General features: G+C 44.2%; 1 protein-coding gene across 1 annotated transcript in view; it reads left to right on the top strand.

Moving 5' to 3' along the window:
* Positions 1 to 10031, top strand: part of LOC144143358 (annexin A4-like) — a 395087-nt gene extending 385056 nt beyond the window's left edge. The window contains exons 11-13 of the mRNA XM_077675128.1: positions 3880 to 4002; positions 7975 to 8087; positions 9811 to 10031. Coding sequence (XP_077531254.1) covers positions 3880 to 4002; positions 7975 to 8031 — 180 coding nt within the window. The 3' untranslated portion in view covers positions 8032 to 8087; positions 9811 to 10031. The remainder of the gene's footprint in view (positions 1 to 3879; positions 4003 to 7974; positions 8088 to 9810) is intronic.
* Positions 10032 to 14277: the final 4246 nt, after the last annotated feature.

Here is a 14277-nt window from a genome sequence, read left to right on the forward strand (position 1 = left end):
CTTGTGGGTTCTCTTGACGGCAGCAAGGATGAGCCTCTGCGTCGGCGGCGCGAAGTGCGTCTCAGGAAGGGACCAGGACCAAAGTCTTAGGCCGGAATCACACACCATCGTCACGCGCTCGCCCCCCTCACAGTATCGCGTAGACGAGCGTCTCGTGCGGGCACAGCATACTGCCTCCTCCCCTCCTTCACCGCACACTTTCGAAAAGCGCTCGCACCGCCACGGCGAACTTCCCTCCCCTCACAATTTCGCGGCACTCTCCTACTTTGCTTTTTTTTCACTATTCGGTCTTGCCATCGTTCAGTTGGTGACGCGGCTTAGCCCAGAGACGGCTGCCAAAGGGCTGCGCCCTAAAAAAAGCACCTCACAAAAGAATGAACCGAGGGACCGACAGTAGATGGAGCTGTTTGTTGTCCTTCCTGTTGTAAGCTCAGTCTTTTTAGACACTACATGCAAAAAGTGCGCCAGTTGCATGAACATCATCATCAGCCGCAAAGCAGCCAACTGATGATACTGTAGTACGACTGCCACCGATTAAGACTGCTGGAGACTACCAACTATTCACATCCTATATCACCCTCAAGTCTCTCTCTCTCTCTCTCTCTCTCTGTGGGTGTGTGTGTGTGCGTGCGTATATATATATATATATATATATATATATATATATATATATATATATATATATATATATATATATATATATATATTACTGGGTGATCAAAATTAAGTCGACAGCGTTTTTAAAAGTTAGGCACTTATATTTACGTGAGGACCACCTCTATAGTGAAGTTATGCGCCACGGGGCAGCAGAACGCCAACGCGCCAAACGCGAAAGCCAAAGTCGAGACGAGTCGCCCGCGGGACCGCGAATTCGAAGCAGCTATCGTGCCGATTAACATGAAAACACATACGATGCAACCCAACACCCGCTTTCCTCGCCTGCTCGATTTAAGTTTCTTCATTTCACGGCGCTCTCTCTTCCCCTATCTCCTCTCTGCTTATCAGTGTCTTTCAAAGCCGTGTTGTCGCTCCGCTCCTTTCTTTGCTGCCTTTTTTCCATCACTACCTTCTACTATCGTTCGTTTCGTTTGGCATTTTGACACTTTCGCCTTTTCCTCTTTCAATCTGCTTGACCACATCTCAAGGCGCAGAGCTGGCGGGCTATAAATACATAAATTAATGCTGCAGGCAGTATGCATGCCCGACTCCAAAGAAAAGCTGATACGTGCGCACATCACGACACATATTGCCATCATCATGCACTCATCCTTATGAAGGCCAGCAATTTTCACTGCTAAAGCTGATACGTGGGCGCATCACGACACATATTGCCATCACCTTGCACTCATCCTTATAAAGCCCAGCAATTTTCACTGCTGATACTTTATGTTTCGAATTTTTTACTCTGCTTTTCTTGCATTGCAGTGACGTGTGTCTACAACATACCATTTTACTTCGCCGAGAAGCTGTACAAGTCCATGAAGGTTAGTGAAAGTTCCTGTCGGGAAACACAGTGGATTTCCTTTCTTACCTTTTATGTGCATTTATTCGTTAATGTAGAAGATGCCATTAAAAACTCAACATGCACGATTCCAGGGCACAAATAAAAAAAAAACAAAAATAAATGAAGGCCACCTTTTTTTTAAAGGGTGACCATCGATCTGACTTCCTGCTTCTTCTGTCGGTGTATAGATAATTGTGATTAGCTGCGGTGTTTAATGAATTTTTAGTAGCGTACTGGTGTTTCGCTAATTAAAGGGGCCATGCAGACAAAATTCAAGTTTGGTTTATTCGAGAGATTTGGGGTTTTATAGTGCCCCCGCACTTGTACGGCAGCAAACGATGCTTTATTCACTGCGAAATTATTTCACCAGAGTTCATAGTGTTAGAAAACATGCAAATTACAGTGTTTGACTAACACTGTTTGTCTATTGTTTCTCCAACAATGGCTAATTATGTCTAGTTATCCTGGGAACTAATTTGACTGACTAAAAAAATAATGGCATATTCGAAATCTGCAGAAAAGAAGCAGAAAGGCTGACAAGTTCCAGAGTGTACTAAAAAATTAGCAGCAGTTGTTTTAAGACCTATGTCCCCCTTAAAGGGGCCACGAAGACAAAATACAAGTTTGGTGCATTCAAAAGATTGCCTTATTACAATCCTGCTGACACCACTTTTAACGTATACTTCGCTCAAATAAGCTATATAATTAGGAAAAAAGGGAACGGCCCTGCGACCCACTAGCTCATTTCCCGCAACAAAACCTATGATGTCATACCAGCCAGCTCTGCCATTGGGGGAGCTGGCTGGTAATTAGGCAGAGCTTATAAGCTTGCCGAATGAGCCATTCGCGATTCAATTTAGGGCACATTCTTTTTAAAGCAGTAAGATTGGTGGACCAAACAGTGGAAGTTATGAAAGCACACATAAACATAGAAGTACCGATGCGTACTGCTGTTGGTACTGCGCGCACTATGCTTTGTTTAGCTGCACAGGACTGTGGTACTTTGGGGTTGTCTCATGGCACTGGCCGATTGACGCAAGCAGTGGTGTCTTACGTGACCATATTTGTTGAGCGAGCACTATGTTTCACGAAACGATTATTTTCTCTTAGAACAAAAACAAGCCAAGTTTAAATACGGTCAAAAACAAACCAAAGGCAGAAAACGGCTTGCCCCGGTATGGTGGCACCATCTAAGTTCACTAACGGTAAACAAAAGCTTTGCAATCGGCTCCTGAGCGGTCGGTTCCTGCGATGTCTTTGCAGACAACGAAAACACACTATTTAGCTAGAAAACCAAAATTTTAACATAAATTGATCAATTTCTCGGTGAATAAAGCATCGTTTGCATCCGGACATGCGCTGGGGGCACTATAAAAACACGAAATCTTTCGAATAAAACTAACTTGTATTTTGTCTGCACGGCTCCTTTAAACTTTGGACTCCCCCGAGTGTTTAGGCCAGCAACAAGATGTTGCTCACAGGGTTGGTACAAACCCTTATGTTAAGTTCATTCTACATGGTTCGTTTTTTCGTCTGCGAGTTCCGTGGAACGAACATTTGCACTTGCGAAGTTCGCAGTGCCTGGGAATTTCGTCTACGTGGCCTGCAAACGTCCCGATTTCCGCATTTCGGAGGTAGATTGTTTGCAGACTGAATTAAGTGTGCCACAAGCAACGCGTCTGATTTTAAAAAATAAGTTTTAGTGCACTTTCTGGGTAAGTTGTTTCAGACTGTTTTGCAGTAAATAAAAGGAAATTTGCGGTTTCATATAACAATTGCCCATTATTTATCAATATACGCACACGTAGCAGAGAAGACAAAAGCAACCAACCCTGGGTTCACTTGTGCGTGCCCAGCACATTTCGGTGTACCTCGGACTGTTCTTCTTGGGTTCTTCTCTACTTCTTCCCTGCTGTGGTGTCCGCCACATGCGCAGACACCGATTAAGCATTCGTTGGAAACGGCAAGCGACATCGTGTTATGAACGCACGTGCGTTTGTTTTGGTGCACCCGCGCTTGTACAGGCAACGCCACCAGGTTGCTAAGCGTGCAAATGGTGTTCCTGTTGGCTGTCCGGCCCCTATACGCTGCACGAGCGGCGTTGGCGGGGGGATGCTCGACCGTTGCAAACATTTGGCGCTTGGTCGCAGCAGCGAAAAAAGGTCGTTTTGCTACACGAGCGGTGCTGCATCTGCGAATTCGCAGGGACAATTGCACCATGTAGAACGGGATTTAGGAAACAGTGACCATTCCTGTTTCATATGAATTTTGTATTCTCATAACATGGCTATACAGAAAGCTGTGGATGCTGATGATGCTTGTAGCTACTTGCCACTCTTCTGCCCAAACAGCGGTTTTGTATCCTTTCATTGCAGGGATTCGGTACTTCCGACAAGGCACTGATCAGAATAATTGTGTCCCGCTGCGAAGTGGATTTGGTACAAATCAAGGACGAGTATCTCAAGAACTTTAAGCTGCAGCTGGAAGCCTCCATCCAGGTAAAATATACGCACGTACTGCGTGGACTGCTAGTGCAGGAGCATCCTGCTCGCCCGAGTCTGCTTCCCCACAATGCATGCGAACGACCAATTGTTGAGGCTGCAGGGCCAAGGCAGGGCGCTAACCTTTTCCAGCATGTGATTCGAGTCGAAAAATTCTGTCAGCGCTGTGAGAGTGTATGGTACAAGCACAATGTTTCCTTTAGCAAGATATCGCAGCCCAGTTGTCTTCCTTAGACATTTTCATCTTATTTCCATCAGCTGAGTTCGCCACCGTTCGGGATTGCATAGGTTATGCGTATCGGAACAGAACGCGTCGAAGTGCTCAGTGAGAGTTGCGAAGCATATGACACTTCAAGCAACTTGCATCTTGCGCGAGCGGCGAACTTCTGCTGGTTTGCGAGTCCGCCGCGCGCTGAGTCGCAGAGCGGGCGGCCAGGCGGGCATCGAACTACGGAAAGCAGCGCCACTGTGCGCCAGGCATGAACCGGCGCATCGCTTTTGACCGGCATTTGGCGTCACCTCCCCCTTCTAGACACCATACAACATAGAGTTTCTTACAGTATACGCTAGAGAGGAATCTGGCGCTAGCGTCTGTGCGGCTCACATCAAGGTCGTCTGTGTCGTCATGGGCCGCCATTATACATCGCGCTCGCCTTAGTTTCATCATTGGCTTGGATTGAAACGTTTTAGTGACCGCACATTTAAACAAAGTGCCACAAAAACACGAAGAATAGTGTGCAATTAAGTGGAAAACAAAAACAGGCTGTTTTAAAACTAAGGAAAAAAGAAGTAAAGCGTATTTTTGCCGGAACGGTTGTGCCTGCTATTCCGCAGCCCAAGGTTGTAGTTACGAACAATGTTAATATTTGGGGGGTAACTCATTAGGGGCTGTGATTTCATTAATTTTACCATTATTTCAAATAACAAGTTGTTTGAAGAGCTTCAAAAGTTTTTTAGCGTGCCTATGAAAACGTTCCCTTCGTGGTGAACCGGTGCACCGTGACCGCCAGCTAGTTTAACAAAAAAAAAAAAAAAGAAAACGTGGCGTTAAACAGTCGTGCACGATGACAAGATAGGATGCATACAAGCGCCCGTATCTGCCCTATCTTGTCTTCGTCGAAGTACGTTTTGTTTGTTCTTTTCGTCGGCTACAGATTTCGCGGCGGCATATTACCCGCTCAGTCATACGTCCTTCGACTGCGGCGTCAGCAACGTCAGGTGCGATCACGCATTGCCTGCTGTTTCACTGAACACGGCTACCACAGAAACGGGAGGATTTCGGCTTCCTTGTAGCTCGTAAACGTGTTAATGCATAGTGAAGAAAGCAAATCCCCAAAACCGCTTAAGGAACCAGTTGTCATGCCAAGCTCAAACAAAAAAGGGGGTCTTCCCATGAACCTCCATGACGACATGGCTTACGAGGCTCAGTTTCTTCTCTAGTATACTTACTAAGAAACTACTAAGAAACAGCAGGCAATGTCATACAAAGGGCGATGGCAACGGACTACGCTCGCACATTGTTGCCAGACAACAATTTACATTCTCCCAATCACTGCTGTTAAGACGAGGGGATATTTTAATCGGATTTTTTTGGAAAAAAAAATCGTCCTATATACCGGTTTATACGGTATGTCTACAAACGGGCTTTTTGTGTCTGCCTTTATCCATTTTGTCTGAGCCCAGCCCACAGTTTTCGCTGCTTGAGCTACATGCTATTAACTGTGTGCCATTGTGTGCCCAATTATTCAGCCGACTGCACTTATTGCTTGGGTTCCGGGTTCTCGGAGTTTATTTTTGGTAAAATTCGGGGGGGAGCGGGAGTGTTTTTCTGGAGTTGATATCTTTTGAATATCAAATTCTTCAAAATCCATATTTTCTTTTAACTTTTATTTCACTCTATTTTGAATACTCCAAATCATAAATTAAATTATATCTGCATCTCGGAGCTCTCGGAGCGAATGTTTGCCTCAAAGATTTCAATGGGAAACACAGAGATATGTACACAAGCACGAATAGTTAAAGACAAAACATTTGAATTTCCACTATTGCGACCATAAAGGGGCCATGAAGACAAATTGCCGGTCTGTTTTATTCGAAAGATTTCGTGCTCCATAGTCCCCCCAGCGCTTGTCCGGAAGCAAACGATGCTTTATTCCCTGCGAAATCAATCAATTTAAGTTAAATTTTGATTGTTGTGCCAAAATGTGTGTTCAAACGATGTTTGCAATGACATCATAAGAACAGGTCCTTCAGCTAAACTTGGGGTGGAGCGGAGACTTGTTTACTGTTAGTCAACCTAGATGGCGCCCCCACACCGCAGGAAGCCGTTTTCTGCCTTTGGTTTGCTTGTGACCGTATTTAAACCTGGCTTGTTTTTGTTCATGGCGAAAATAATGTTTTCGTGAAACATGGTGCTCGCTCTACAAATATGGGTACGTAAGACACCGTCGCTTGCGTCAATCGGCAGTGTCGTCTGAGACAACTCTAAAGCCCCGCAGTGCTGGGCTTCTAAACGAACCATACTGCCCGCAGTACCAACAGAAGTACGCATCCGTACTTCTGTGTTTACGTGTGCTTTTGTAACTTCCACAGTTTGTCCAACAATTCGTACTGATATAAAAAATGTGCTCTAAATTCAAGCGCAAATAGCTCGTTCGGCAAGCTTATAAGCTCTGCCTAATTTGCGTTTGCTTTTGTCGGCATCCGCCAATCGCAGAACTGGCTGGCATGGCATCATAGGTTTTGTTGCGGGAAATGTGCTAGTGGGTCGCATGACCATTCCCTTTTTTCCTAATTATATAGCTTATCTAGGTGAAAATTGCGTTAAAAGTGGTGTCAGCATGATTGTAACAAGGCAATATTTTGAATGAACCAAACTTGCATTTTGTCCTCATGGCCCCTTTTCAGTGTGTTGAAATACACGCTGGCACACTTTTGTACATTTTTATCGTTTATGGAAGCACGTTCCTTTTGATCTATGATACTCAGCACAGAAATGAACTTTCAACGTTTGGGCTAGAAATAGGTAGAGCAAGATGGCTCAGCGCACAGCGAGAAAGCAGTAGGCACTGCTCAGTGTAAACTACTCAAAATGAGAGGCGTTCAACAATGTTACTTACTTCATAGTCTCGAAGTTTGCAAACTCTTTAATAAGCTGGCTTATGTTGTCAGTTTCAACACACACTAATTACTTTCAAGACGCACCAAAAGATTGTAAATGTGCGCCCGACCTGAGAAATGCAGAAATAGTGATAAAGCAGGTATGTCACAGCGCGGGATGTCGCAGAAGCTTTTTGTGTCCAACCCAATCAGGGTTACTTGTTTAGACAAGTGTGCTCGTCTGCAAAGAGGACTAAAGAACCTCCTTGCGGGACCAGTGATTATTCGTAATTATCGCCGAAAATTGAGAACGGCCAGTGGTGTTGGTAACTTACTGGATATACTGAAGTCCGAACTTCGACCGTCATTTTGTGCCACCGGGGGCTCTAAAATCGGAGTTTGCCAGACAAATTCGAGTGTTCCAAAATTTCACCGGCAAGTGTTTTTTCAGATTAATCCGATAACCCGGACCCTTCTTGTTATCTTGTTGGAATATTTGTACGGAAGGCTACACCAAGAAAGAAGTTTGATGCAGCCCTTATGAAATTTCGAATCTGCTTTGTGAGTCCAGCCACAGCCGAAATCGCAAGGCCCTGGGAGCTTGCATGGTAATACCTGTGCGGATGGCTGTAATGTTGTGTCCAATTTGTGCTTGATTGTCTGTGGTTTAAACAAGATAGTCCTACAACTGCTTCTTATATACACGCATGGAGGGATAGCATAACAAACAGTTGCATTTTTCGTTTGAGCCGTGGAGTGCAATTTTTAGTGTAACTGTACATACTGTGGGCCAATGCTGCAGTGTTAATAACGAGTGTCTTTTTACGGAAGTTGGTGTCGAAAAATGCATTGCATCTCTGTTTTGTGTAGAGTGACACCTCAGGTGACTACCGGAAAGCCCTGCTCGCTCTCGTTCATGGAAACTGAGCCCAACGAAGATGCACAAAATTTCTGCAGGGGCTTGAGCAGGCTTTGAAGTTCCGGTGAGTTTGAATCAAGACTTACCATTCCCCTGTCGAACCGCCTTTTCACAAAACAGCTGTGAACCTTGAGTTAATTCGGCTGCCACCACCCAATATTGCTGTGTTTTGTTTGCTATAACAGATGGAGTACAGCTCATGTGTGCGAAAACTATTATGGCTGCAAAGCAATAAAAAATGTTTCAGCCCCTTCCTCTGCTTCCACAGAAGGTTTTAACCACGGAATGTTTAGAATTGCACTTCTGGACTGTCAAACGTCCAATCGCCCATTTGTCGGTGCAAACAAATTTTGTGTCGGAAAACTATGAATGTTAATTTCCTGGAGCAGCTGACAGTCGATGACAATGTTCGATTCTTGCTTGATATCTTCCATATTCTCACACCTCTGGAAAAAAAAAGTGTCGGCGTGAAAGATCGCGAGATAATGGGTTGTGCACATCAGTACTGAATGCTCAGGCATGTGCATTCATTCTGCATGCTCTAATAATTGAAAAACTTGCTAATTCACTTTTTCTTTTACTACAATATCCAGAATGCCTTTTGGCATGCCTAGTACTCAAGTAAAATAGATTGCCATGTAGGATATCTGAAAATAGATTGCCATGTAGGGTATATGAGAACTGTGGAATTTTGTCTAGAAACTTCTGTCTGTAAATCTGCTTCACTGCAATGCACTTAGTGATCAACTATTGGAAACAAGGACATAAATTTGGCAAAAAATTTGGCTTGACTCAAAAATGGGATATCTGCTGTGACATCACTCAACAAATTGCTTGCTTTGCATTGCAAGACACTGCTTGCTGGACCTTGTCCTTAGCCTACTCTGCCATGGAATCACAATCATTGGTTATTTGAGCATTCAGTAACTGAGAAATTTCAAGTGTCGTATCTGGCACATTGTTTCCCCAATTTGTTAAGCGGTTAAGAGGTAATTTGTCCCTTTGTGAAAGTACAAATCTTTATAAGCAGATTTTTAATCGAAGCCCCACCACTTTTGCTTTGATTTGCAAAGAATAGATGTTTCCGGAGGGAGCTGAACGAGTAATTTGTTTTGTCAAAGCATTTCGTGAAGCCATTGGTAAAATCAGAGTCCTTCAATGGTAAAATCAAAAGCTGCTTGCAACATTCACTCTTCTATATAGAGGACACAAAGTAACTGGAAACCAACTACAAATCAGTGTAACAATAAATGGTAAGGCTTCTGAACTTGCAATAACATAAACAATATTGAAGCGTATTTAGGTATTTAGGGGCTAAGTCAGTGGCTGATACCATAAAGGTTCCAGAACTTCATGCAGTGGTTATTCAGGGACTGGACCAAAATCTCAGGAGGGAAATTAAACGCAACCAATGCAACCAACACGACCCCAAAGGTGAGGTCATCATAGGGCCACTGCAGTTGGATTGGTGCGCTCCAGAAGTGCATTGATCTTGTTAATATCCTTGAAAGGGTCAAGTGACAAAAAAGTGGTGTGTTGCATACCACCTTTTTCCTCCTAATGCGACCAATACAACCACGGGGACCCTCTACGCAATAATTCATTTAACGGTACCAAATTAAAGCTACCAATAGCCTTACTGACAAGAAGCAATCCACAGGGTGGACAGGTCAGTTTTTGACCAGTGTACTTAAACATTGAATTTCTAGTAGTGACATGTAAAGCAGAAAAGCATAACTTTCCATTGTGTTTTGCTTTAACTTTAAAGTGCTAATCTTTTTTTATAGACATGCCAACGACTGAGGCATCATGCAGCCATGATGTTGTGAAATAGCTTACGCTGGCAGCTTACTGGAAGCAGAGAGAAGCAAACCAAATGGACGATGTATGTTTAGAAGATATGGTCGGGACTGCCTGGGCCTGATACATATTCTCACGGCGATCCGTGCTCCGTATATTGCACCCGCATTGCCTCAAGTCCACCAATAAAGAAATGCAAAAGCGAAAATTCTTTGGGCGAAGAAAGATAATAGTTCTGATTTCTTCCACTTTTAATACCCATTATCACTCTGCTGGTGACAACATGTCTCGGAGGTAACCTACAGCCTACTTCATTTTTTACAACCCAAATGATGCTTGATATACCTATCAGAGCACAGCAATAACTTCTGCGTTGAAGTCTGGAGCAGTTAGAACATTTTGCAGTGGATTGCTGTACAAGTTATACTTTTCTGCAGACTTTGATGGTTTTGCCTGCGGTGCTGTAGTAGTTACGCAGCCTACACCGGGCCTATGGACAGCCTACGCAAGGCTTACATACAATGCGCAGGAATAACATGGGGACCGCGAGATGGAAAAAAAGGGGCATAGCTGCCTGCTTCGCAGGTGCACTTATGGCCTTAGATGCTGTAGTGTGTGTCTGGTGGGCCCAGCATTCGATTGGTAGTGCCCAGGCAACCAGCAACCTAGTGCTCCGTTCTGTGGGAATTCAACATCCAAAGAGTCACTGTATGGCAGCTGCATTGCATGTTGATTCCATGGGGTAGTGAACCATGCTCTGGGTGAACACCCAAAAAGATGCGGAGTAACAAAATGGGAGCTCAAAGCGACCTGAATTCAGCACATTACACAAACACTTTCATGAAACACAACCAATTGGCCGAAAAGAAGCCTTTACTAGATAACAATAGGTCAACATCATCTTATAACTCAGTTTTCACTGCATGAACTGAGGGCTGCTGTGAGCACGTGTAAACCCTCAGCTCCAGGCCCAGACAACAACACATATACAATGATACAACATCTATATGCCATAGTAGTGGCTTTCTTGAAGGAGGGAAAAGACCCGTCATCCCCTTCAAGTTACCGTCCTATAGCCCTGAAGAGCTGCCTGTGCAAGCTTCTCGAGAAGATGATAAATCGCAGGCTCATGTACTTCCTTGAGTACAAGGGTCTTCTCGAGAGCTGCCAGGCAGGATTCAGGGTGGGGCGATCCACGACCGATCAACTCGAAGCTCTTGAATCATATATAAAGGATGCCTTCGTGCATAAGCAGTGTTGTTTAACTGTGTTTTTCGACCTCGAGAAGGCCTACGACACCGCTTCGCGATAAGGGACCCTTAGTGATCTCAAGACATTCGGTGTTTCTGGTAACATGGTAATCACCTTTGTTAGTTACTTGTCGGAGAGAACGTTTCGAGTAGGAGTTGGTTGTGCACTCTCAAAGGTTCACGTGCAAGAAAATGGCGTATTGAGCTGCACTCTCTTCATAGTAAATATGAACTCTCTTGGAAAGGCACTGCCACCGACAATTTCTTATTCCATGTATGTAGACAACGTGCAGGTATCTTTTAAATCATGTAATATGTCAATATGCGAATGTCAAGTCCAGCTTGGTGTCAAGAAACTTGCCGGCTGGGCAGACAAGAATGGTTTTCAATTGAATCCTGCAAAAAGCTCCTGCGTTGTGTTCTCCAGGAAGCGTGGGGTCCATCCGGACCCAGGCATTACTCTTAATGGCATGTCGCTTCCTCAGAACAAGGAGCACAAGTTTTAATGTGTTATGTTTGACCACAAACTCACATTCATTCCACACATAAAGGAACTTAAGCATAAATGTCTGAAAACAATGAATATCCTTAAGGTTCTCTTGCACCAATCGTATGGGGCTGACAAAGAACTCCGGCTGCACTTGTATACTGCTTTGGTTGGGTCTCGTTTGGACTATGGCAGTGTGGTATATGGGTCGGCGAATAAAACAGGGTTGCGAATGCTTGACCCTGTGCTACACTTGGGGCGTCGTCTTGCGTCGGGTGCTTTTCGCGCTAGTCCGGCCCAAAGTATGTATGTCGAGTGTCACAATGGAGCCTTGAGAACCAACGGACGTACATGGACGTGCTTTATGCTTTTAAAATTTCATCGCTGAATAACCATCCTTTTTATCCTGTCTTTAACAATATATCCACATCTCTGCTGTTTGTAAACCGCGGATCCATTCCTCTGCCCTTTTCGCTAAGAGTGAGAGAACGAGTCTCGGATCTCCGCGCTTTGTATTTAGATGTGTACAGATCATCTTGGCAAGTTCGCCGTGTGTCCTGTGACCTTTCTTTTATGAAACTTGGCAAAAATCGGGTACCACGAGCTGCAATACTGCAGCTCTTTCTGTCTCTCCAGTTTAAATACCCATGTGCAGAATTTTACAGTGACGCTTCTAAAACCTCCACTATAGTGTCCTGCGCTGCTCATGGTCCAAATTTCAATGCAGCCAGAACCATGAGCGCAAATAAAACCATTTTTTCACCAGAATCATATGGAATTTTACTCATCGTACAACACATTCTTGAAAATCAAATTCCCAATTCCATCATCTATACAAATACCTTGAGTGTTGTTCGTGCGCTATCATCGTACAAGCCCCCCAAAAACCACAAGTTAACCTTGTGTTCAACACAATTATGTCTATGCGCAAAAGCATGAGCTGCTCCTCTGCTGGTTCCCAGGACACGCTGGGATCGCTGGGAATCAGTTGGCAGACGAGAGATCCGCTGCTGTTGCACTCAGGAACACTGTAGACATAAAAACGGTACCATATACAGACCTCAAGCCACACATAAGACAACACTTGCGCAGAACATGGCAAATACACTGGAATGAACAGACAGATAACAATTTACACGTTATAAAACCACGCTTGGGACCATACACCACTGACACACGTAACAGACACACGGAAGTCACCTTGGCTAGGCTACAGATAGGGCACACCCACGCAACGCACTCGTATTTGCTCACGGGATCTTCAAGACCCCAGTGCAGCAGGTGCGGAGAGGCCCTATCCGTAGTTCACACAACAGGACGCAAACACTTCCGACAACTATACAGACTACACGTCCCACTACAACCAGCGTTTTTCCTGTCTGACGATCCCATGTTTTCTGTCAAGTGTGTTTTTAAATATTTAGAATAAGTTAAATTTTTAGACCTCATTTCGGGTAAGGGGTTTAAGATGAAGTGAGTGAATCTCGTAGTTTCGTGGAACGCTGATAGACTACGCGGGGCGGATGTGGAAAACCGCGTTGAAGTTTTTGGCTTTGCATGAGAATATTATGGTGTTTTTTAAGAATCGAAGTAAATTTTGGGGCTGACGCTGAATAACTTAGAATCAGATTAGTAGTTGGTAGGGCAATGTGCGGCCTGGTTGGGAGTAATAGTTCGTTCCCATCAAGTTTGCTAGGGCGTTTTACTGCGTCATCAATAATCTGTGGCGGGTATTTCTGCTTTGTAAGGGAGTCACGGAATACTGCACAGTTTTGGTTAAAGTCGGCTTCTTGCGAGCATACTCTTTTAAAGCGAACCGCCTGACTGTAAAGTATGCTGGTCTTGTTATACTTTACGTGGCGGCTTTCAAAGTGTAAATATTGATGGCGATCTGTGGGCTTTCTGTAAAGCTTTGTGGTTAATTTTCCGTCCTGCAATGACACTGAGACGTCAAGAAAGTTTATTGTTTCAGCCGAATACTGGTGGAAGAAAGAAATTTGTGGGTGGCAGTTGTTGAAATAACTAATGAATGAAAGTAGTTCTTGTTCAGCGTGTTGCCAAATCAGAAAAATATCGTCGATAAAGCGTTTGTAAAATAAAGGTTTCAGAGAACGTTTGTCGAGAAATGCGGTTTCGAGAGAGCACATGAAAATGGTAGCGCAGCTTGGTCCAACCCTCGTGCCCATTGACGTTCCGTTGATTTGAATGTAGGGAATATAATCAAATTCGAAGTTATTAAACTCTAGAATTAGTTTGAGCAACGTTGCCAGGGTTTCACTGTCGATGGGACTAGATTCGTTGAGGGCCTCGTATGTTTCGATGACAGCTCGGACGCCATCGTCGTGAGGGATATTGGTGTACAGACAAGCGACGTCCAAAGTTACGAGTAGTGAGTTGGGCGGGACGCGAAGTTTAATAATATAACTCAAGAAGTGGTTTGTGTCTTTTACAAACGAAGGAAACTTAGCTGGCATTTTCTTTATCAGTGAGTCAACATAAGAGAGTTTTTCCGTTAACGTGTCGATGCCGGATACGATAGGACGACCTGGATTATTCTGCTTATGTATTTTGGGCAATAAATAAAACCTACCTGCGACAATATTAAGAGGGACAAGTGATTTTACTGCATGAGCTGCTATTTTTTTTCCTTCTGCCAAGGTTTGAAGGGTTTCCTTAATTATAATTTTAAACCGTTCTGTGGGATCATTATCGACACG

The sequence above is a fragment of the Haemaphysalis longicornis genome, unplaced genomic scaffold (assembly GCF_048455015.1).
Source record: "Haemaphysalis longicornis isolate Haplotype H1 unplaced genomic scaffold, Haemaphysalis longicornis Haplotype H1 scaffold_1, whole genome shotgun sequence".
Taxonomy (NCBI): domain Eukaryota; kingdom Metazoa; phylum Arthropoda; class Arachnida; order Ixodida; family Ixodidae; genus Haemaphysalis; species Haemaphysalis longicornis.